The sequence below is a fragment of the Trachymyrmex septentrionalis genome, unplaced genomic scaffold (genome assembly GCF_001594115.1).
Source record: "Trachymyrmex septentrionalis isolate Tsep2-gDNA-1 unplaced genomic scaffold, Tsep1.0 scaffold37, whole genome shotgun sequence".
Lineage (NCBI taxonomy): Eukaryota > Metazoa > Arthropoda > Insecta > Hymenoptera > Formicidae > Trachymyrmex > Trachymyrmex septentrionalis.
In genome coordinates this window covers 6,314,406-6,339,822 of record NW_017305536.1, presented here as the reverse complement: position 1 = coordinate 6,339,822, position 25,417 = coordinate 6,314,406, and the positions used below count along the sequence as shown (strand labels likewise).

General features: G+C 36.3%; 1 protein-coding gene across 3 annotated transcripts in view; it reads right to left on the bottom strand.

The window, feature by feature from the left end:
• The window catches only part of LOC108750664 (protein outspread), a 201,055-nt gene that overhangs the window by 89,475 nt on the left and 86,163 nt on the right, over window positions 1–25,417 (bottom strand). For all 3 annotated transcript variants that reach the window (XM_018490305.1, XM_018490303.1, XM_018490304.1), the window contains exon 3: window positions 4,256–4,321. In XM_018490305.1, the coding sequence (XP_018345807.1) occupies window positions 4,256–4,321 (66 nt within the window). The remainder of the gene's footprint in view (window positions 1–4,255; window positions 4,322–25,417) is intronic.

The following is a 25,417-nucleotide window of genomic DNA, read 5'->3' as shown; positions in this document are numbered from 1 at the left end:
AGAGAGAGAGAGAGAGAGAGAGAGAGAGAAAGAGAGAAAGAGAGAGATACGATCTGTTTTTAATTTTGCCAGCCGCGAAAGTTAGATCTCGAAAATGCGCTCACCGTCGCGACGCTCGAGAATCAGAGAATTTATTTACTCCACGCGCTTCGATTTCTATGAGAATTTCTGCGAGGCTGTAGACGAGGGGAAAGAAGATGCGCGATCTCCGTCGGGATAATTCGGTTTTAGGTAAGAGAAGACGCGACTCCTTCATTTATGTGGTCCGTTGATTTGCCGCCGACGGAATCTTATGTCTAAGGGCAATTACCGCCGGTTATTCTACCGAAGGGAGAGACTGCAGCATCCATTATTTTTACCCCCGCGACGCGGCGCGGCGCGGCGAGGCGAGGCGAGGCGAGGCGAGGCGAGGCGAGGCGAGGCGAGGCGAGGCGAGGCGAGGCGAGGCGAGGCGAGGCGAGGCGAGGCGAGGCGAGGCGAGGCGAGGCGAGGCGAGGCGAGGCGAGGCGAGGCGAGGCGAGGCGAGGCGAGGCGAAGCGAGGCGCGGTGCGGTTGGCTCTCCACGGATTCAATTCCGCGGAGCGCACTGGATGGAGGCGTAATGCCTGTTTTACTCGCGCGTCCCATTCGTCGGACGTACACCGAAGACAGGTAAGAGCAGGCTTTGTTTCGAAAGCAATCGGTCTTCCGCGGGATCTCCCACGACCGCGCCGGGCACCGCCGCCGCCGACGATTCATGACAGAACAAATTACAGATCGGCAGAAAAAAACCATCGTCGACTCGTTTCGCGGCTACGTTCCTCCCTAGGGCCTTACCCCTACGCGCGCGATACAAAGTCGTGAGTCGCAAATTAATGGCGGCCATAATTTCGGCCGATAGTCGGCCGATGATGATGTATCGTTGCTAAATGCACAACAGCGGAGTCGCCACGCCGCCGATTATTCACGGAATGTTAGCCGCGATCTCTTAATCGCTACAAGGTCGCCGATGATCGCTTGAATATCACCGGCGAAGGAAGTACAATATGATTCGTAAAAAAAGTAATCGTCAATCTTGTTGTTGAATTTAGAAATATAATTTTCCGACATACAAGTGTCTTATATGCACAATTATGACGAGTGTAAAAAATATTTGTGAGAGGAAAGATTAAGAAAAACTTTATTTTTAGACAGAATAAACATTAATTAGCAATTTATTAATGACGAATACAGATGTATATTTCTCAAAATTATTCTACCTAAAAAGATACAATAATTAAAATATATTACCTTCTAATTGAAAAAAAAATTTTAATCATTCTTCAAGGATAATTGAAATCTATTTCATTATTAGCGAAACCTAGTCCAGCAAATGGACCGAAAACTATGAAGTGTGTAATTAGTGTCAATGATTATCTTAAAATTAAATTAGTATGTTATCCAAATTTTTAAAAGTGTACTTTTTTATGTAATAAAATAAGAGTATAATTCTTCATACGATATATGTGGATTGTCATACTTTTTTGTTTATAATAATTAATTTTAAAAAATACATCATTAACTGTATTCATTATTAATAAATTATTGACTGACATTTATTTGCTACAAGGCTTTTTCACGAAAATCTCTTCTGCACTGTTTACACTCACTAAGAAAGATATTTAAATTAACTAGAATTTTAATGGAAAATGAACAATGCAGAAAATTTTGATTAAATCTACTAAAATTCTAATAAAAATCAAAATTCGCGTTCCGCCAGAATTCCATTTAATTCAATCAAACATTTTTCTTCGTGCACTAATTAAAATATCATAGATCTGTTTATGGCTTAAACAACAAGTATCAAAAAAAATTCTAAATTTTCTGCGATTGATAATTTTGATACGAGATGAAAAGGAGCTCTCGCTTACAACAACTTTAAAATAATTCCAGTTTCAGTTTCACTTATTGTTAGTACAGACCGTAGCAATCAAAAACAGTTCCAACTTTCCATAACAAGTACTTCGCGATACTTATTTACCCGAGTATTCCGACTGTTCCTTGCGAAGTTCCGGGAATCTAATTTACGGTCGTCGGGTTCGCGGCCGAAGTAAGTCTTATACGAGCGAGAATACGAGCTTGTGTGGGTCTCGGGAGAGAACTTGGACGGGAACCGCATATTATAACGAGACAGAGCGCAGCGGAGCAGTCGTGATATTATGACTCGGATCGACGGAAATACGGCGTGTCTCGCAGGGCTGTTTTCGACTGACTTATTTCGACCCGTTAGCCTAATTTCTCATTCTCGCGCCAAGGACGACCAGAAACGACTTCTGTTCTGTGCTCTGTGTGCAGTCACACGCCGAGGGTAGACGCACGGTCGCGTCCATCGCGTATATACCGGTTATTATCTTTTCGCATTTTTCGGTCGAGATTATTCTCAAAACGAATGGCCCTCTTAAGCCTCCAGACCGGATCATTAATCTGGGTTCGAGGAGATGGCTGGGGCGGGCACGCCGGTCGCGAAGAGGAGTGGATGAGCGTCTACAAAGACCTTATTGCGCTCGTGTGTGCCATCTCCACAATCGCTCTTTCACGGGAGTGATTTAAATAAAGGGTAAAGGACACTTCAAGGCTGACGGCAATTCTGTTCAATTTATGCGCGCGGATCCAATATATAACCTCCCTTGCTTTTTTTTTTCTATTTTATGGCGGCGAGCCCGTTGAGTAAGAACGCGATAAGTTTACACATTAATCAAAAGTGGAAACTGCTTCTCAAGATGCTGTACCGGCTGATTCATAAACGCGAAATCAATTGAAACGTTAAAAAAACGAATAGCTGGCCTAACCATCGCACTCTCTTTCTGCCGTTAATTATTTAGAGAGAGAGAGAGAGAGAGAGAGAGAGAGAGGGGGGGAAAGTTATTAAATTTATTATTACATTGCGAAATAGTTTTGTTGCTTTAATGAAACCAGTTTTTTGTTGCGTCTATCAAAGACCACACCCAAAGAAAATTAGAAAAACTGGAGAAAAGCTTCAACGATATTATATATTGTACGCGAGTATCGATCGTCGAGAGGACGTAAAAAAATATACTTATGATCAAGGGATCACCGTCACGTCAATCTGCTTTTGAGACGCTGCCGTTGAGCAAACGACGTTCTTGAGGGACAGTAATGAATTCTATTCTGGCGTCTGTTCACGCGTAAATCAATTCTGACGGGTTGAAAGAGTTTCCGCGTCCGCATCGACACCAGGAAGCGGAAACTCGAGATGTACCGGTGTCGGGGTCATTTATAGCAACGAATGTTCTCTGTGTATACGAGATGCCGCTGCGCTGTGAGACGTTGCTGTTGCCGTTGCCGTTGCCGTTGCCGTTGCCGATGTCGGTATAGGTAGTGGCCGGCTGATGCATGCACGGCAGGCCACCGTAGAGTACACAATCGGCTACGACCTCCCGGTACATTCTGCTGCGTGCACGCAGCATCCGAGAAAGCCACCTCTCAGATCTTGATTCACTGCTTGACATAACACGCAGATTCTGACAGTTCGCGATATTCGAACTCGTGCCATATTTTCGTACTATTCCGTTACTCGTGATATGTTATCTTTTCTCTCTCACTCTCTTTCTTCGTCTTCAATATATTTGTATTTGATATCAAGATGTTTTTTTTTTAAAGTGAAAATTAATTTGCGATTTTATAAAATGCGACTTAATCGCTAGACAGGTGTCATGTAAAATCTGTTGCTGTAATTACTATACATTGAGAAAAATGTACTAAAGATTTGTTTAAATAGTATTGAATATTAATTAAATATAAACATATACATATATATTTATTTGGTATGGAGAACTATTAATTTCATTTAACTATAATTTTTTTCATACAGTAAATATTTATTTACTGTAAAAAAATGTGAAGTTAGATAGTCCTATTCAAAATACATATTTGTCAAGATTCGGTACATGTTTTTTCATAGTATATAATAACTGCATGTCTAACTAAACTTAACTAACATTGTAAGGATATTATTTATTTAAACAATGTATCTTGACATAAAATTAAATAAGATAAGAATCTTGATGAACGCGGTTTAAAAAGTATAAAAGATAGAGATTTTTTTATCGTACAATTAAAAGTGATATAAAAGAGATAAGAATCCATATCAATACGATAAATGGATTTTGTGGCAGTAAAACAACTCTTTTACAAGCAGTAAAAAGAAGAAATAATTGGTTAAGAGGATTTGATCCAACGAATTCGCTGCTAATATCAAATTACAAGCTTTACTCACGTGTTCGTCCACAGAGTACGTCAGCTCCCCGTCGTCGTAGAGAACGAACCACCTTCTCTGCCATCTCTGTAACACAGAAATCGTATTGACAGTTAGAAGAGATTTATTCTCATTCACTATTTAAATAAAAATATTAAGAAAATGATTGAATACTGTATATATTTTTTTACAACTGCTAATTAAAATTTTTCAATATTTAGATTTTATGAGGCAGCAATGATTAATACAACATTCGCGAATGTTTAAGAATTTTTATTCGCTAAAGTAAAATAACGAGAAATTTAATAGTCTATCGCAAATAATTATTACTTATGATTAATAATTAAATATATGTAAATATAAACTGTCTGATTATTATTTGAATAATTATTGTAACTGCCGCAGTTAATTTACAAAAAACAATATTACCGGTATGGGAAAAACATGGATAGAACTTTTCATGGAGCATTTCGCAATTTACGCAGAAAGACGCGTCCTTACGCGGGAAGAAAACAATTTCGCATGACTCAAGGCTGAACCTGTTCGATTCACCTTAAAGAATCTCTAAGGCCTCCCGCTACGTCAGCTGGACAATTAGCACGCGGCAGCCGTTAATTAGAAACAAAGTCGACGCGGCGGAAAGGAAAAAGAAAGAAGCGCAGCCAACGAGCGCAGCAGCCAGCAGCGGTGGATCGTCACGATCTCTTTCGTTGCTATAAGTTGCGAATAACACCATGAAAAACTCATCTCATGGCTCGAAATGCCTTTGGATACTCTTCTGTGCTCAAATTTACGGATTCGAGCTTATCTTTGAACTTCATCTTCAAAAATTTCTCCTAGAAAAATTTCTTCATTCTCGTAGAGTGCTAATAAACGTATACGATGTATCTTTCGCTCATTGTTTTCATGCAAATCTCTTGCAGTTAATAAAAGCCGTCGCTTTCACCGCGCATTACCCGACGGAAATACTCTTCGGGATTCGTACGTAGCAACAGCCGCGAATTTGATGGGCGCACTTCGAAAGAATCGCGACGTTTATAGAGCGAGAACTTTACACGCTATACCGGCCATACAATTGTATGCAAATGCCCACAACCGTGTAAAATTTACGTCCGACTACATGCACAGTTATGCGATACCGGCCATATCGATTAACCTCCTTGTCTACCATAGTGATGGGTACAATGTCCCGCAGGCAAACGCATTGACACAGAAAACATGAAACGCTGTTTCATAATCAAACATTGTAAGCAGAAAAATATATGACGGGTAGAGTATATAAAATCACTTAACTTATGAGAATCGTGTGAGAAGTTAATTTAACAGACGCCAATATAAAATATATGAGATACATTTTTTTCTCTGGATTTTGGCCTCGACGAAAATAATTTTGGGCATAATTAATGGGTTAAAAATGTTCGGTAATAAACTTCCTTTAATATTACCAGAAAAAAGATGTTTTTAAAATTATTTATTTCATGAAAAAATCTTTTCTTCCCGTGTAAATACTTTTTAATGGTGATGCTGCTTTTTCTGAAAAAAAAAAATATTTTTTGTTGTAAAAACATTAAAATCAATTCTGAAAAAATTTCCATTCAGAAATTATTCTTGTTTCTTTCGCAATTTATTTACTAACCATATTATATTTTGTAACCATATTATAATAGACAAAATTTCACTTTTTTTTTAATTGATCTGATAAGGTGTTTCTTATACTATTCTTTTCATTGATTTTATATCTGCTAAATTTATGTACTTATTTCTTTTGCTTAAATATAATCAAATAATTTATAGGATAGTAGCTACTAAATAATATAATTTTCTATTCATTATAACAGATTTTAAACAAAATTACAATTATTTTAATTAAGAAAAAAAAATCTTATATATAACAAACTTTGTGTTAATAAAATGTATAAGTTTTAAAAAAGACACGTCAGTTTGAAAAAATTAGAACCCATGATAAATTCTAATCTAATTTTCAAAATCACTATAAAAAATAGATTAAGATCGCCCAATTAACAAACTCATTGTACACCAATGCTATTGAATTTCTAAATATCGTCATTCATATGTGAACCAAGATTTCAGAGAAGAAAGACGCAACTGTAACGGAAACATTGCTGTCATTGATATGATGTGGGACGTGAAAGAGAATGTATTGAAAACGTGCCATTTCAGTAAACATACATAAATACGAATCTATAGGTTTGCACAGTATCACGTACCAGGTTTCGATGTTTAAGTACAATACAACCGCGTCCGAATTCTTCACAAAAGCGTGCTGCTTTTGTTCGCGAATGAACAAAACATTGTCGTAGTCACCATGCAGAATAGATGCATAGGTACCGTTGCAAAATCGTTGGGACGAAGGGAGAAGAGCAGATATCAGCCTACACGAGGCGGCGGTATCTTCATCTGGTAATTATTCACTAGGGGCCCCATGGACCAGCCTTACGTGGACCCCAGTACGTGCGTGGGAAGATCTCTCACGGAAGAAGAGGAAGAAGAAAGAACGAGAGGCACAAACAATGCGCGAGAGGATTGAGACAGTATGACAGAGAGAAAGCATGGAATTCTCCTAGCTGATACTCGTAATCTCTTTCTCCTGTTTTAAGAACCAATAGATGTTTTTAAGACCAATTACGCGGGTCTAACTTTTGAATTTGGATTCATTACGATATCGTCCACGACAATGAATCTTATTTTACTCGTCTTGTGTTCACGAGATTTTAAAACTATTTATTATATAAAGATTATATAAAGACTATATAAAGATTATATAAAGACATTTATAGCTTTTTTATTTGAGCGCAAAAATTACTTAATTGTTATATATCTGTTAAATATTGTTATGTCGCATGAGCAAAGATATAATTCATTAGAATAGTATAATTAAACACATTCCGAAACAAATGCGCATAAATTTTGTCTTTTATATAATTGTTATTCTATTTTACAATTAAAGAATTTCTAGATCTTTACAAAGTGTTAAATATTTTTTAAAAGACATTTTTACATCGTAATTTCGAACATTAAGGAACCCGCATAATCCTGACCTACCGCATCTTCCTGGCTTATACAGACTATTAATACCGCCTACGGATTCGAGCCTTTTTAGTTCAACCAGTCACCGCCACTTTTCAACCAGTTTCAATCAACCGAAGCAATTATCGAAGATCCTCAAAGTCCAGTAAAATAACTAACTATAAATTACAAATGCAAATATAATTAAATCTTCCAGAAAAGAATAGGAATTAGATTGTTAATGAAAATAACAAAGTTAATTAAAAATAGAAAATGTAACATAAAGTATCAAACGTTTTAACTGATAAGAATAAAAATTATTGAAAGAAAAATATTTTTAGATTAACTAAAACATAGTACAATATGTGTAAAAATTATTTAAGCGGTGACAAGTTACAGTTTTAAGATCAATTCAATGACCGTACGTGTGTGACGCATCAAAATGTATCTGTATCATACATGAACAGAGAAATATATAAAATTAACGTTTTAATACGATATATAAGAGAGTTCGGTAGAGCTCTGAATAAAGAGACGTTAAGATCTATGTTGAAAGGAATAATCGATACGTGTTTGCTTTGCCCGCCACTACGCGGCGCATTTTCCCGTATTCAAGATTCATCCTGAAATTGTATATAAGGCCTGCAAAATCGGATAACGACATCGCTTCTCGGCTCTATTGAGCTAAGATCAAAAGTGTAGTATCTGTTCTTATCAGCTTAATATCTGATACAATCCCCATAGGGGATTCAGTATATTAATGCGTTTTTTGTAATACAGGTGGGTGCATGGAGCTTGCTCCAACCCTGCCAGGGTCGACCCGATATTGCAGTTTAATCGGGACTGGCCTAAAAAGTTGTTTCAAAAATAACAAATATTTATAACATATAGAAATTGGAAAGTTAAACCATTTCTGTTGTTGCGGACAAACAAATTTTTTTTTATTTTTTTTTTTATTTTTTATTTTCGTTTTTATTTTTTCTTATTTTTTGTTGACCCTTTGTATATTTTATCTATCCTATTTTATTTATTTTATTTTTATTAACGATATTTATTGTATTTTATTTCATTCTATTTATTTTATGTATTTTATTTATTTTATTTATCTATCTATTTTATTTTATTTATCTATTTATTTATTTATTTATTCTTTCTGTTTGTGGGGCCATGAATGTTCGAGTGTGATTGCCGCGTCTACATAATTGTATTTTAAACGAGTGTGAATGTGGAGACCATTAAATATTTTTGTTGAGAGATCAATTTAGCACAGCAAAGTAAATTACTCTTAATGTCGCTAATACACTGCTTGCATTTTTAATTATTAAGAAATTAGTATTCCAAAACTAAGAGTATGATGTTTATATTCTTTAAAGCCAAAAAATCCAGAAAATTTTGCAAAATTCTTGCCCTGATTATTTTCAATGTTTTGGAATTCAGTTCTGTAGCAATTCTATTTATTTATAAAGGCACTAGGTTAACGAATAACTTTTAATAAATAAGTAATATAAGTAAATAAATATGTACATAAATATGTATAATACAAAAGGCATAAACTCTTCTTCTAAGAATCCCGACGAGAATAAACGATTATCACAAGAAATGCGCGTTTTTCATCGCAAGATGAACTTCAACGTATCAGTCTGCTAGTCACGAAGATCATATACTCGTATACTCCTTGCCAAGCAGACATAAGAATCTCCGATTTCCCGCGCTGTATTTTACGACGCCGCCACTATTACTTCGATACTCATACTTGCGGAATCGTGATTTCGAACAACGTGTGAATCTCTAGGTTTATATGAATCGAGTCTAAATCCTGATTTTATCACGAGCTATTACACGCTGCATCTTCACTTTCGCTCACATTAATCCTTAGACGTGTTCAATTCACGTAGCGCGTAGCTGGATGCGTAGAATCATTATGATCCTATTACTTTTTTTATTGCATCTTTTATTGCATCTTACTCAGCAACATTGTTAAATTTATAATGTTAAATTAATTCAATTTGAGTTATTTTTAATCGTTTTTATAAGTATATAGTACTCCTATTCCATATATCCATTTAACTAAAACAATAGAGTTAAACAATTTAATTAAAAAAAAATATATTAATTTTTAAAATATATTAAATTTGACTTAAATTTAGTTTATTCTTTACTACGTGCAATACATTAGTATGGATGTTGTTTATTTTGAAACTTACAATCACAGAAATACCTTAATTTACATTTTGACACACGAAGAATCAGAGTAATCCACTCCCTTGAGTTAAACAACAAAATTACAAATAACAAAATGTTATTTAATTCAAGGGAGTAGGTTATCTTATTCTTTTGATATCTCACAGGGAATAAAAATTGAAAAAAAAACGTACATGTCACGTATATGTGATGGACGTATTTATCAATTATCTATAGTATTTATAAAGTATTTTCTTTCAATAAGAGAAAAGATGACACGATTTTTTAAATGCTTTGTACATATTAATCTGGTAAAGCATTGCAGAATGTTCGTGACGATCTCCATATAACTCGATACCGAATGTCTCGATTTCCCTCTTACGACTTCCTAGTCACCCACCGATCGGACTTGGTATCTTCGTCGTCAGCTCGCTATTCGTGTTTCGACTCACGACCCTGTCGGCATGGCCACTAGCGTGCTAGCGTGCTACCTATCATACGGATGCCGTCGTTGTTGAGGTTGCCGAAGGGACCGACCACACTGATCTCCGACCACAACGGTAACGTGACCTGATGCTATTCCCTTGGCGATCCCGTATCGACGGAATCCGGGTGATTCGGCCGATTCTATTTCCCGACCCCGCCCGTTCTGAATAACGCGGTCGAGAAAGAAATATAGCAGATTCTTTCGGATCTGGATTCGTGGTACGCCCTGATACCGTGGCTGTATTTTGTCCTATTCGTATGAATAATAACGTGTAATGATCGCGCTTTTAGAAACCAGACGCATAAATCACACATTGTATCTTTCAATACCTTATTAATATATTGGAGAAGCTATCACTACATTATAAATGCAAAAAATTAAAAACATTAGTAATAATTATTATTAATGCGTTAAATAATTTTTTTTTATTTTTCCCACGGAATATTTATAACCAATCCTAGAAAAAAAATTTATTGATCCTGAAAAATTCTTGTTTTACATTTAATCAAGACTAATTATTTTTTCCATTGATTAATAATAATGACTTTATCTAGTCTTTAGTTTCTTTATATAGGTATCAAATTTATGCCGCTACGATTTTTTTAAAGGAATTTGTAATTATCGATTAAATGAGACTTATGATCGAATGCACCACTACTATTTAATGACTTCGATGTATTTCTCGATCCTCGGAAGTTGTGATGTAGTCCAGATTGTAGAACACATTCTCCGAGAATGCTATTTAAGCCACTCGAAACGAAACAAGCTAGTAATAATAAAGAGTCACGCTCGCAATAGCGTGACTAATATTTTCGCGCGAATGAATCTGTGTCACCGACTGGAAATAAGAAGTTCATGTTCCACGTGTCGCATAATTTCGAAAGTGACTGATAAATGAAAATCATTTCAATCATTATTTCAACTTTAGATTACTAGACAGATTTTTCCAGTTTATCTTCTATCAATCATTCATAATAATCAACATAAATATTATTCATTAATCTTTTTTTTTTTACTCTAATTTTCTTTCTCATAAAATTTAATAATCCCCTTTCTTTATTTTTATACATTCCAACGGGCTTCAACAGAGTGCAACTCCTTCCGTTCTTGAGTTCTCAAGTGAAAATTATTAATTTGGTCTTTATTATTATAGTCGCTTACGGTGATATTATCAGCTAACTAGGCCTGCAATTAGTAAGCTTTATTACTGTATTTATTACTGTATCTATGCATGTGATACAATGTATGCCACTACCGCGTTCCCAAAGTCTCGTTACAGCTTTCCGTAATTTAGACAGCACAGCGGTCGCATCAATTAAACGAGTCAACAATGCCCGGCGACGCGACATGACACACATGGCTTATTTAATTATCGAATGTTAGACAGGTGTATCGGGGGAAAGTATATAATGGCGGTAGTGAAAGTCGAGATAATACCGCGCGATCGTCAACCAACATGATGAAGAACGATCGTTTGTTTGAGCGGTTTGTCCGACAAATTGGCATGTCCCAAATATGCAAAACCGTGATGACACCACGTAAGTCGCATATAAAATTTGCTTAATTTCATAAAAATATTCACGATTATAGATTAAAATTTAATTCTATATAACATTCTTTGTAAGTGTAAATTAAAAAAAAATATTTTGTAAGTAAAATTCTGTACTTTTTTTATAAAGTGTATTTTTTGAGAAAAAATTTTTGATCAATCTGCAGACTGTTGAACGTACTTATAACAATTAATGTGATGTTTGTTAAGATACAGAACAGTAAAGATAGCAATTTTTTGAAAAACAGCCAAAAGAATTCAAGCATACTAAAGTACAAGTTTCAATCTTTAAAATGCTTTTTTATTTTTTGTCTGCGATAATTTTTTTATCGATTTTTTCGGAGATCTAAAAATTGGGAAAATTTAAACTTTTCAAAGCGTTTTCTGTTGAGTAATATTAATTTTTTAACATTAATTTTTTAATTCGCCGAATTGCGTGACATTGTGTCGAACGTTGCTCTTCTTTTAGACGCGGGAGAAAGGTTCAGTGATCCAGTGGATTCAACCAGAGAAATCAGTTCTGATCCGGCAGCGCGACGATAAGCCGGAGCAAAAACGATCGATCGTTTCGGTCGACATCACTTGCTCCACGCGGCTCGTTGTCATTCGTTATCAGCAATTGCAAGAGGAAAAGAGAAATTCAACCTTGATGAAAGTGACCACCGCATCGACGAATGATGACTTCAGATAAGGAATCTAATATATCAGAATAACGGTGCATTTTTTCTTCACAAGAAATGCGCTTTACTCCCCTCATCGATATTACCATTATCGCATTCTTCTGCCTAACTTTTAATTTTAATGTACTGCAAAAAGATCATTGTTAACCGACATAACAGTTTACGCTGCCGCGCCTAAATACCTCTACAATGAAAAGGTATATCAGTTATATAGTCTCTGCAAAAAGTGACAGCAATTGAAAATTTATGCTATAAAAATGAACGTTATACAACATGAAACAATTCACAAGTCAATATTTACATTTAACAATATAATTGTACTTTAAATAAAAATTTTTTAATTTTTCTTATTATTAAAAAAAAATGTATCTTCTTTTTATTAGAATAATTTTTTATCAGATCCCCTAAATCGTCATCTTTTTTATATTACACCGTTGGAAAATTTGTATTGAATTTAACATATTTCGCAATAAAAATAGAAAAGAAAGGAAAGAAAGAACAATATTGTTCGATAAAATAAAAAGAGGGACAGCTGTCATGTCGGCGCGATTCTATCGATATTACGGGTTGATCAATGTTTAACACAAATTTATGTTAGCACGCAGAAACGTTTCTGCGAAATGCCAGATACGGAGCCGGCTGTATTTTCAGGTTGCGTTGTAAACGAGGGAGCGATATGAATCTGCTTATGTCGAGCAAAACGACGAGGATGCACGTCGCGGGTCACCGCTTTTCGCGCGCGCCCGGGTACTCGGCGAAGTCACCCAAGGCGAGAGAACGATGATGAACGTCTCGCCTCGAACACGAAACCCGGTTGATTTTTGCCTTCATGCTCTGCCAACCATGCGCCGCGGTAATTCGTCAGCTCGCGACCATGCGACCGACCACGCCCGTAGGAAGAATTGAACATAGATGCTACTACCGTTCGTTTCTTCGCATACCTGGATTAAATCACGATAGGATTGCGATCGGTGTTTAGTGTCCGTTCAAGCAAATCTAAAGATAAATGGCACGTTGAAAACGTGCACTCTAACTGCGTTGCGGCAAAATATTAAAATGCAAATGTTTTAATAGCAAAATGAATTAAGATTGTAAAATACAAATATTATCCAATTTATAATATAAAAATGAATACTTAACCCCCTAAATTTATTAAGCATTATATAGCTTATTACTTAAGTATATTATAAGAATTCTTTTACTTGTGGAAAAGAGATCAGATTTTATTGATTATACAGAAATTATAAAATTATATACAAGCGTAAGATATTAAAACTTCTTGAAAGGGAATAAAATATCGAAACTTCTTGCTTTCCTTTCGACATATCAAATTAATTGAATTAATTTGTGTTTCATATTTAGAAGTGAATTGATATAAAAATTTGTAAAAATTAAACAAGATAGGTACTCTACGGTTATAATTATAACTTATGAAGGTTTTTACATATATAATTTAAATCATATAATCGAAAATATAATGTGAACATTACAAACTATAGTATTTGAATAAATCCACCTTCCTTACAGTATTTAATTCCCGCTCATGTAATAACAGTCAGGGTACGAAACTTTAACTACAACTAAATCTCGCTGAGACTAAAAGCTGAGACGTATGCTTGAAGGCGAATCAAATTGCGTCGAAAACACGCCAACAACATACATGTACTTACGAACCGGAGTAGTCCTGAAACGCGAGATCTCGCGACCGTGAGAAAAGCGAGTGCCCTATATTTCCAGATATAACTCAAACGGAAAAAAATCCTCGATCCATCCTTCGCTCTACCTTCTCCTCTCTCTCTCTCTCTCTCTCTCTCTCTCTCTCTCTCTCTCTCTCTCTCTTACACTCTTCCGCTTTCCTCCGCGTAAACACAAATCGGAATTTCGCCAAGGCGACTTTCCACCCACGTGGCAACTAACCTTCCAGTCACTTCATAATTTATCTGCGCCCGATACGTCAGATTTACGAGCCCGGAACGAAGGTGATCGAATTAAGAGAGAAAAAAAAAGAGAGACTCCGCGTTGTAATTTGCACCCTGCCATAAACTTCGTGACACTGTACCGTTATAAATAACGCGGTCTATACTGTTAAACGCTATGCATCTCACGCACGCGCAAAAGGTATCCGGGTATAAAAATGAGAAAAACAAAGCCGCGAAATAAGTTAATTTTGTTTCGAACACCACCGTATGATAAATAAAGGCTGAAATAAATTCTCATCCCAAAAAGTGCCCAAGTGTCGTAAATAACTGCAGTGCGCTTAAAGAAGTGTGGTTATAAGTTGGACGTTTCTCAAACATCGACGATTCAGATGGCAGCCGAGAAATTAAAGTTATTTAATCGGCACGTTCCGTTCGATATCGATTATATTCGATGTTATAAATTTCAGTCTCTTTTAAAGCAAGCCACTTTTCACAAGAGAGAAAGAGAGAGAGAGAGAGAGAGAGAGAGAGAGAGAGTCACGAAAATCGAAACGAGGTTTGTTTGCGAAAGGGCTGGATAATCGCAGTCGTGGGAACGATGTTAGTTCGATACGAGGTTTCGCACTATCCAGACCGTGTAAAATCTAAATAAACTAGCGCGAAAGGGGCGTACCGTCCGAGAGTCAGGGCGAACGGGCGAATCGCTTAATCGCTTATTTATCGCGCAGTCGTATTTTCCCAAGCTAAAAAAGCGGCAATACTAATCTCGAGGAGAGGGATCGAGCCCCGTCGAGTCTCGCCAAAGTAGCCCCATCGGCGAACAAATCATCGGGACTGCTGCAGTGCCAGACAGAGCGAGCCGGTAGATCTAGATATCCGTCGACATCAGCGGACAGCAACTTTTCCGAAGTTTAAAACACGTCATGTTAAACGAAATATGTTCACACAAAGTGTACATACATAGCTGCAACGTATAGGTATTTGTAATTGGTTTTTTAAGGCCGTCTTAAGTAATGTCTTAAGATACTAATACAACTCTCTGATTGGCTTATGACATCTTAAGATTATACTTAAGATAGATTATAAGTAACGAATATCAGTCATAGAATACGTTTTTCATAGCCAAAATAGGTTCACCTTCTCACATAGCCAAGTTTTAATTAAATATCTATTGTGGCTATGTTTTAATAGAACCCAGAGTAAGCTTCAACTTCTCTTCTTCCTTTCTTTTTTAGAATATTCCTCTCTTTCGCAGTCTCTCACTTTCTTTCTTCCTTTTTCCTTCATATTCTCGCTACAAGAGGAAAGATTACGAAGACGCAGCGGCGAGAGAAGAAGGATGCAGAGAGGAATACAGCTGGCCGGCGACTAGTGACAAGGCCAAAGCACACACTAAGGAAAACGAGAGCTGTGTATGTGCACAGACACATTTATCCTCGCCTCTATCACGGCCCTGACTGGCGTCGACAGCTTCCTGGTGCTGACTTGCGCAACTTGCGTCTATACCCCGCGATCGGGCCGCTTCCTGCAAATCGCGGCCATGGGCGAGAGGCCATTACGATTATCCACGATGCAATACCAATTAAAGGCTCATAACAGAGAGAGAGAGAGAGAGAGAGAATACTCTCTTTCAATAGAATATATTTCACAAATATAGAGTATATTTCAAAATTCAAAATGAAAATTTAAGCAATTAAATTTACATTGCTAATAATGAGCGGTATTCCGAATTAATTAGATATTTAACAAAATAAGTTGCAACTTGGCTAACTACAATATGTCGATGCTAACGAAAGTTTTGTATAACAATTATAAAAATTTATGAAAAAATAGGACATTAAATTTCTATCTATGAAATAATAACAGTAATTGAAACTAATAGAGGAAATAATAAAACTTAAGCTTATAATTTCTATACATTTAAAGAATCCTAACTAACTTTTGGTTAGAAATATTTTTTTCTTCTCAAATCCCATTCAATCCGTTCTTTAATTTATCATTATTTTAATAATAACAGCTTCTGCTTTTCTGCTAAAAACGCAAAAGCTATTAGTATTTTCCTCGGTATTCAACGATATTCAACGTAATGAAATTTCTATTTCTAAGAACTACACTACTGATATCGAATACTCCATATTATTACTTCCATACACAAAGCATAACGCTTCTCGTAGATCTGCACTAGACATGGATTAGAAATCGAAATAATGTATCGCTAATGCGATTTAGTTTTCACGGTTGCGCCCCGGTTTTCACAGTATTTTATCCATCGTACACGCGCGGTATATCCGCAATTAATACAGATGTCTGAACTCCGGATTTATCGTACCGTTGGCAATAAGTACGATAATCGTCTCTCGGGGTTATCGTAATTAGATTAATATCTTTGGATTTACGGTCAGTTCGCTTCGCGAATCCAGGCCTCCAACTCGTTGCCAACTCGTTGCGCTTCTTTATTGCCTTATGAAGGAAAGAAACCTTTCCTCTCGCTCTCTCTTTTTTTTTCCTTTTGACCTGATGGTGCGAGAAAATCGAGTCGCTCACGCCATAACGTAGAGCACCGAGTGGAGGCGTGTTAAAAAGTTTTCAGCGACGAGAAGTGCGAAAGTACCGTTAATTGAAATAAAATTCTCTCGGCTTCCTGAAGTCGGGGCCGCTAAAACCGTTTATGCAGATTGCATAGTCCGCCGCGATTGCTCTGTCGCGACTGGCAGCCAGCCACGTTTCGGAAGAACCGTAAACATAATGTCACGTAAGACACATTCCATGAGGCCAAATCGAACAGGTTAGAGTCTTAATAAAATGTCACCGACCAATGTTGAGCGACTACCGCTATATTAACATCGCTGCATGCATTACGTATTACAGCGATATAACTCGAATAACGTTACTTGAAAACCACTTGAGTATTCCACAATAAAAAAAAATCGAGACATTATAACGTAAATAAGAACTCCAAACGCGAGGTTGAACAAAATTTCCAGAGAATTTCGAAAAATCATTAATTCTAAAATTTCTTCCTCACATCTGAGATCTGAAGGATAATAAGTTACAATAATAAAAGAAATGATAGAATGAAATGAAGAATTGCGATGATGAAGAAAAACGAATCGTAATCCGCATTTAAATCAACTTACTCGAGATATCACGTCGAGTATTTATCTCGTCGATAAGTTATTACACGGAGGAAATGATCGGAGTAATTAAGAATACCGTGAGGGGAACGTATCGAAGATCCGTGTCACTTAATGATGCACGATTTTTTTTTTTCAGCGATCTCTAGACTTTATCCCGTCGGTTATCTGCAACCGCGAGTCCCGATGCTGTTATCCGACGTTCGCAACGGAAAGAGAAAGAAAGCCTGGATAGCGGTCAAGTGTACCGTTTCGTGCAGATCGACGACGACGTTGTACGATTATTACTCGTCGTTGTAACAAGCTTGTAGAGAGATGCACTCGCTTACCTCTATGTCTCTTTACAACTGATGCTTTACGCGAAAAATCATTTCCCAGCGGAACGATGCAGTACTATTCTTCGCGATCTCCATCAGGAAACAAGGATTTCATAAGTATGATTTATAAAATCTCACTCTGAAGAGTAAAGTTTCACTCTTAAAGATTGAAAATTAAGCCAATCTTTTTCAAGACTAACTCAATTTTTACTCTTCAAGATCCTACTCCAAAGAATTTAGGATTCCAGAAAAGTAATAATAATACATAAGTAAATATGTGTGTATGTGTGTATGCATAGGTACTGAAGATCAGTTTGGATCAATAATAAAAAAAAAAATACGTCAACTATATAAAATTCAAAGTACATAGAAATGGTAGGTATTAGGTATTAGGTTGTTTGGAAAGTCCGTGTAAATTTTTCCGTAGATGATTAGGCTAAAAAATTCCGGGATTCCGACAGATAGAAAAATATTATGAGAGAAAATGGTGCATTTATTACAGATTAAAACTATTTTTATGTGTCTTCATTTTGAAGAATATAATTGCGAAATTCTCTTTCATTTCAATTTAATATTTGAGAAATTCAAAATATTAATATCATATTCGGGAAAAGTGTTTTAATATTATACACTATAAAAATATACTTTCTAAAAAAAGGTTTTAAAGTTGTAAGCAAGATATGCATATTCTACTTAGAACAAAAGTATTAGAACTAAGTATTAACCATAGAAATTATCAACCTAAATAATTAATAAGTTTGTTATTTATTTAACTACAATTAACGTCAAGATAAGTTATAAAATATTATCAAAAGTACTGATAAAAAGGAAAGGCGATAGAAAATCATTTCGAGTTAAAGGAGTCGCCGCAAGTTTCTCTTCTTCTATTGAAATAAAAGTAGCAATGAGAGAGAGAGAGAGAGAGAGAGAGAGAGAGAGAGAGAGAGAGAGAGACATTAGCTTCGTTAAGTTACAATGTTCTTAGAAACAAGCATCGAACTAGCGACCACAATCCACTGCGGTGAAAAGTGGCCTTATCTCCGTCCGTCGCACATGCCAAAGAGACGAGGGATCCTTATCGGGGCAGGATGTTTCACAGGAGGACATCGGAGTAAGTAGCAAAGTGTGTAAGTCATTCTGAACTATCGTTTCTACGACATGCCTGTCATCGACAACGGTAGGTCGATAGGCGTGATACCGGTTATCTTCGTTTGTTAAAAGAAAGTCGTCTGCATAATTGTCGATAAAGTAAAAAAACCAAAAATCTCACCATTCTCGTACGCGTAGTGATAATCGAAAAGAGGAAAGCCCGATCGTGAAAGCATCGTGAAATCGTTCTTCTAATTAATTTTAAAAGAAGTGATACCACTTAAGATAGATCAGTGTGCACTATTTGTTTAGTGATTAAAATTAAATGCGGCATGTCATTAACAATGTAATACCTTCAGATATTCAAAATATTATTCATATAATATTATTATATTAAATATTAATATCTACGTGAAATGAAAAGAAATAATAATTAATAAATTTGCATTTACTTGAACTTTGTAGATCTCTAATATAAATAATAAAATCTTACCTTTTTAATTAAAACCTGAATAAAGATTAGCAATAAATCACGTCTTGTAAATGATCACGTCTCATAAAATGTTCACGAAGGAAAAATCTATTCTAGATTCGTGAAGAAATGTGATTAACACGATAATAATAGTTACATTCTGTATACGTCAGCAAATATTCGTGCAAAAATACGTGTCTGACACGCACTCCGTTGCCAAGAAAATGATTCACGGGAATCCAATTTCGTGCTGCTTATCATTTTAATCCGCTTATCAGCTGATTTATCAGCCTCAAACCGACAAAGGGACAACGGAAAGATTCGATCGTTATGTTAAATCTCGTAACGTGCATATATTATGGAACTCTCTCGGAGATCCCGGATGCAAGAATAACACGACGACGAGGAGCCGCGGTTACGTAATAAATTATTGCATGATCCGCGATACGAGTCCTCTGACGAGATGACCTTTCGCTGCGAAAATTCGAGCCAACTTCGAGTCCGACGTGTTGCATGTTACGCGAGGATTCACGAAGCGCATTCATTAGATGACAATTATTAAATTTTTGTCTTCTAATGTGATTTCTAATATAAAGTTAAAAATCATGTACACACTTCTAAGTAATTAAATCCTCATTTATATCACTAATATACTCTGACCAATAAAATAAAATAAGAAAACAAGAAATAAAAATTAAAATACGATATCTTTTACATCAAGTAAACAATTTAATTAAAAGGAAAGAACTGGTAAAAGTCATACGCAGTTCACGGAGCGCAAAGTATTTTTATCATAAGATTATATAGTATATCTTTTATTAATTCCATACAATTACAAGTGGAATACCATACAGATAAGCTATATTTTAAAAATTACCGTCAGTACTGAAAATCTATAGTTTACGTTACGTGCATTATAAATTTTCAGTAGTGACAGTAAATTTTGGAACACAGCCATAGTGAACGTTTCGGCTCCAATTCGGGCCATCCTCGGCACAAACTTGTACTAGAAAACGATAATTTACGATTCATACATGATAAGTGGACTAATGAGAGGTCTTAAAATTAACGCTTTAACGTTTTGTTTAAATTCTAAAAGTTGTAAATGGTACATCGATAATTTGTATCGTCTCATCGTGACTGTTTGGTAACAAGCAGCGTACTTAAAGTTGCTAATGCATGCGAAATATTCACGTCGTATTCATGTCATAACGGGACGCGCGCCATACGCTTTCATTAGAGTAAATAAATTAACATCTTTCTCTTCTTCGTGCTAAGCAACGCAGTTTGCAAAACGCTCATTTAAAAGAAGAATAAATTCTTCCTCTCTTCTAACTCTTGTTGTAAGATATCCTATAAAACCGTAACCAACTTCATCACTTTTGTCGCTATATATTTCCACTGTGCAACAAATTACGCAAAAAAAGGTACGCAATATTTATTCCTTGCGTGCGCGGTTTTTATGGAAATACGCTCTGCACTTCGTAACAAAGTAACGATTTCGCTGGAATCTACATTACTTCACCGCAACCAAGGCTCGACCTTTACGAGAAGTTTTATTGTCGCTGCTCAAGTTTCTTAACTTTATATATCGCCCAATTTTTGCGTTTGTGCTAGAAAAGCAGCATTGATAAAATATCTTACTCAACCGTTAAATTAAGATACATATCATACTACGCGTAATCGGAGCCAGTTATCAAATTTACGACACGGTGTGTATTATTTCTCTCTTTTTTGCCTGTTGTAAAAAATTCACGTTAACGTACTCATAAAAAAATATCTGGACTTACATCTCAACTTACATCTTAATCTCGCAAATAATCATATAGTCATCGAGGCAATTCTTAATAAATCAAAACTACAAAAGGAAGTAATAACACACGTCGGACAAATGTGGAGTCTGTCAGCTTCCGAGCGAGCAGTTAAAGGTTAAACACGGACATACATCACATTTCGCGCGAGACATACGGACGGACGGCACGGTATGTAACTCGGTAGCTATTATGGTTTATGAAGGGTTAAAGTTAATATCGCGCGAAAACATCCCATATCTTTTGGCGAAAGATCGTCGCAGCTTTCGCGTCCGACCGCGGCGACTCCTCCTCGTGAATGTATTCCCATGGAATTCGCACACGAATTCCTCGGTACGGCGCGACGGTCACTCCCGAAGAGAGAAAAAGGGGAAGCCCGGAATTCTTCCACACTAAATAAGGTTTCGCGATTGAAGGCACGCCATTGGAGAACGAAAAAGCACAAACCAGGAAGACGATCGCAATCAAACTGAAAATTCTTCAATTTCCGGTAAAAGAAATCGACTTCGCGTAATTTTTCGCGTAGGCAAAGAGTATTAGTTGTGCATACGCGTATACGCGTCCTGTGATCATGAATTCAGTTTTTAAAAATTGAATAAGTGCGGGAAAACTAATATATCTAACTGCTTATAAGCTCAATCTTTCAAATGTAATTTTGCACATTTTAAATATACATGGAAAAAGCGACTTTGTTGAATCTAAAATTTTAGATAAATACAAATCTAAAAATAATTTTGTTATCCTCCGAATAACTGTGTGAGAAACTCAAACATGAGCACGCAGTGCTGCAAAAAGTTTTGACATTTTAGAACAATCCAGTATTGATATACATATCCCACATAATTATTTTGATAGTTCAATAAAATTATTTTTCATCTATATCTAATTAAATTTTTGTTTATTTCAACAAAACCGTTTTTCCATATACAAAATCAAAATGTATAATGGCGTCTAATGTCATGTACATTTTACTTCGCAAACAGTTTCATAAATATCAGAAGGTAAGACGATAAATCGGAGGAAGAACGACTGTTTTTACGTTTCTTAACGACGTGTAATGAAAAGCGTATACGAAAAGTCTTCGCGAGCGACTTCACAGCGTGACACAGAAATCCGTAATTAAGGTCGTGCGATAAAATTCGACGTCACGACGGCTCGCAAGAGCTAAAGAAGAATATGACAAATGTGACAGAGGAAGAAAGAGCGAGAAAAAGACAAGAAACGAATCGCGAGCTTTCTCATCTTTCTGTTAGTGAAAGACAAATTATGGACTGCACGAGTTAGAACTGTGTGGTCGGAACATTCACAACATGCGAGCGAAGGTGAAAAGCGGAGGAAGGAAACGTGCACGGTAAACATAGAAAAGAATAAATTAGAGTAAAGTTAACTGACGAGAAAGCGAGTAATCAATATAAAAATTAATGGTGAACACACCGTGTTATTATTAAATGATTTAATTAAACAATTTCTATAAATAACCATATAATTGCAGTATATTAAAGAATAGATCTTGTAAATAAGTTTTCACGTTCGTCCTTCTGTATCGGACAAAATTAATTAGCCAACGCTAAAAGGGTATAAATTATTTTACGTTAAGATGACAAGAGACTGATATGCTTCTCTGCGCCACACGATGGAAGTAATTGCGATAAAATGAACGCCAAAAGGAGAGTCTGCGCAGAGGTAGAAAGAGCAATTTCGCCCGACAAGATATACCGGAGATAAAAAAGCGAGAAAGAAAGATATCGGTCGTGGTGGCTCAGAAAGAAAAGAAAAGCCGCTCGGAGAGAGAAAAAAAAAGAGAAAAAAAAACCTGAACTCTTATCGCGGTCCAAGGGAGGGATCTGAGCGGCTACGCTGACACGTAACCTCATTTAAATGCGGTTACATGCCGCAAAATAACAGTCCTTTAAGCTCATGGCGGTCCGATTAATTGTCCGGATGCCGGGGGAACTCGTCGAACCCAGACCTCGAGTCCGAGCTTCGAGCTCGGTTCGCTCACATGCTAATCCAGCGGCCGCGATGTTACAGGTGGGAATTACGATTGCGTTACACTTGCCGAGGCGGAAACCAGACGGACGACTTTTAAACAAATTATCCCAGAGTCGCGTAAAATCTGACACGGCTGCGACGTCACGCGAATAATTTTGCACGCCAGGATCTCTCTCTCTCTCTCTCTCTCTCTCTCTCTCTCTCTCTCTCTCTCTCTCTCTCTCTGCTCTCAAATTATTATTGCTTTCTCGGTGACCGTGTTCGAAATATTATCAAGTAGTACGTACATTTATGTACAATAGTGTTTTAAATGTAATATTGTTTTAATGTATAATGAGTGAGAGAATTTGATGCTTAATTCAGGTTTTTGTATGTGATTCTGTGTAATATTCCTTGCTACAGCGTATTTATATATGTGTTTGTTTTAATTTAATTTCGAGAATCTTTCGAGTCGCCGTATGTCGCGTGCCGTAAGATATAAATTACAGATAAAATAAGTTAATACAAGAAACAGCTTGTAAGAAGAACATAAACCACATTCATGATGCGACATAAGTAACGCGTATCAGTTGTAACAGGTATGATGAACACGTTCGCTGAACTCGTCGCATAAATCAACAAGTACTGAAAGCTGGCCAGAGAAAATTGTAACGATCATTATAACTAAGTCACCATTATGAGCATATCCAGACTTAGATGTGTTTAACACTGTAAAGGGAAGCATTTCAGTACAACTCTCGATAATTTACCACAGCACATTTTTTTTAAATCCAATGTCATTCGAACAAAATATATTCATTGTATATTCTCATACGATTCTGTAATTTCTATATGATAATTTTATATTCTCTAAAACTTTTAAAGTGAATTATCACTCTGAAGAATAAGATCTCACTCTTAGAGATTAAAAGTTGACAAATATATATATAATGAGGCTCGGAAGAATATATCAGTGAAAAATGTAAAAAAGCCCATCAGAGCCTACGTCAGCTATTCGGGTGAATAGCTGAAGGAAATATACGTTCTTCTTTATCCAAATGTCAAATTAGCTATGTAATGAATAATCCAATGATTATCAACATTATTACATCATACAAGCGAATCTGACAGCAAATCTGACAATTTGATGAGCGATGTGATTCTACGTAGTGACGCAATGCATATAACTTCGGTTTTACTTTATGTAAGTTTTATATTATTATTGTATTTGGATAAAGAAGTACGAACTAATTGTCGGGAAGCATCAACTTGGAATGTGCGTTAATTATGTAATATCGATTTATATTTTATATTAGTAAGGACCCGAATTAAAGGGTTGAAACGTATATTTTATTTGTTTTGTCACATTCACACGAAAAATAAAGAATTTTGGTGGATCCGAATAGCTGATGTAGGCTCTGATGGGCTTTTTTACATTTTTCATTAAGAGTTGAGTCACGCTTTTTCAAAATTGGCTCAATTTTCACTCTTTAGAATGAGATTCCACTCCAAAGAATCTAAAGGATACGTATAATTAATGTAGTCGCAGTTCTTCCCCGCAAGTTGGAGAGTTGTATTTTAAGCAAGACATTTAATAAATTTAAAAAACTAACTAGTACTGATAACTTACGAAATATTTGCATTGATTCCAAACTAATCTCATCATAGCAATTAAAACTGCAAAACACACATCTTCCGCTATCGCGATCGCCTCATTAGGCTAATATTTCGCAGTTGGCGATACCGTAGTCGTTAACCTACAATCATTAATCGACTCGTACAACCGATTCCACGTCTGTCGTTAATTTATCGGCGTGTTAATGTACATCTCGCCGGAGGTCTTAGGTGTTTACGCGGATTAAAAGGATTCGTTCTTCGTCGAAGTACGTACGGCCAACTTACGAACGAGCGCTCTCAACACACGTGTAATTGGTATTAATTAACTAGAAAGCGCGAATTAAATTAACGGTCCGCCGTCGAATAGAATCGCGCTCGTTACATAACGAGAAGATGAAGAGCCCGAAAGAAGATTCTCTCCTACGCGCGTTCACGGGATAGGGTGAAAGATGCGGGAGAATCGAAGGTCTCTCCACACTCGATTGTTCGAGCAAGTGCGGTAAATGGCGACAGTAATGTAATGCCTGTTTTGTTTGACTCCTCCGGCGCGGTATATGACTACCTTATGCCTGCAAATGCGCTTAAAGGATTCCCTTGCTCGATAATATAGCCGTCACCGTGTCGCCGACCCTATAAAATCGCATTACGCCGATGGCGTCCCTTTTTGAACTCGCCGAATCAGTATCTATCTTTGCGTTTATTCGGCACATCAATCGTGTACTCATGTAATCTTGTGTTTGTAATCGTATTATCGTATATATCATATATTCGTTATGCCTCAATTATAATACTAGGTTGGCAAAAAAGTCAACGTACCTAAATCATATTTCTTGTATCGTATTTACATATAAATTTATTCAGAGACACGGCAATTATTCCTCGAAATAAAGATTATCAGTTTAATAATTATTTTGCGGTAAAAGCAAAAT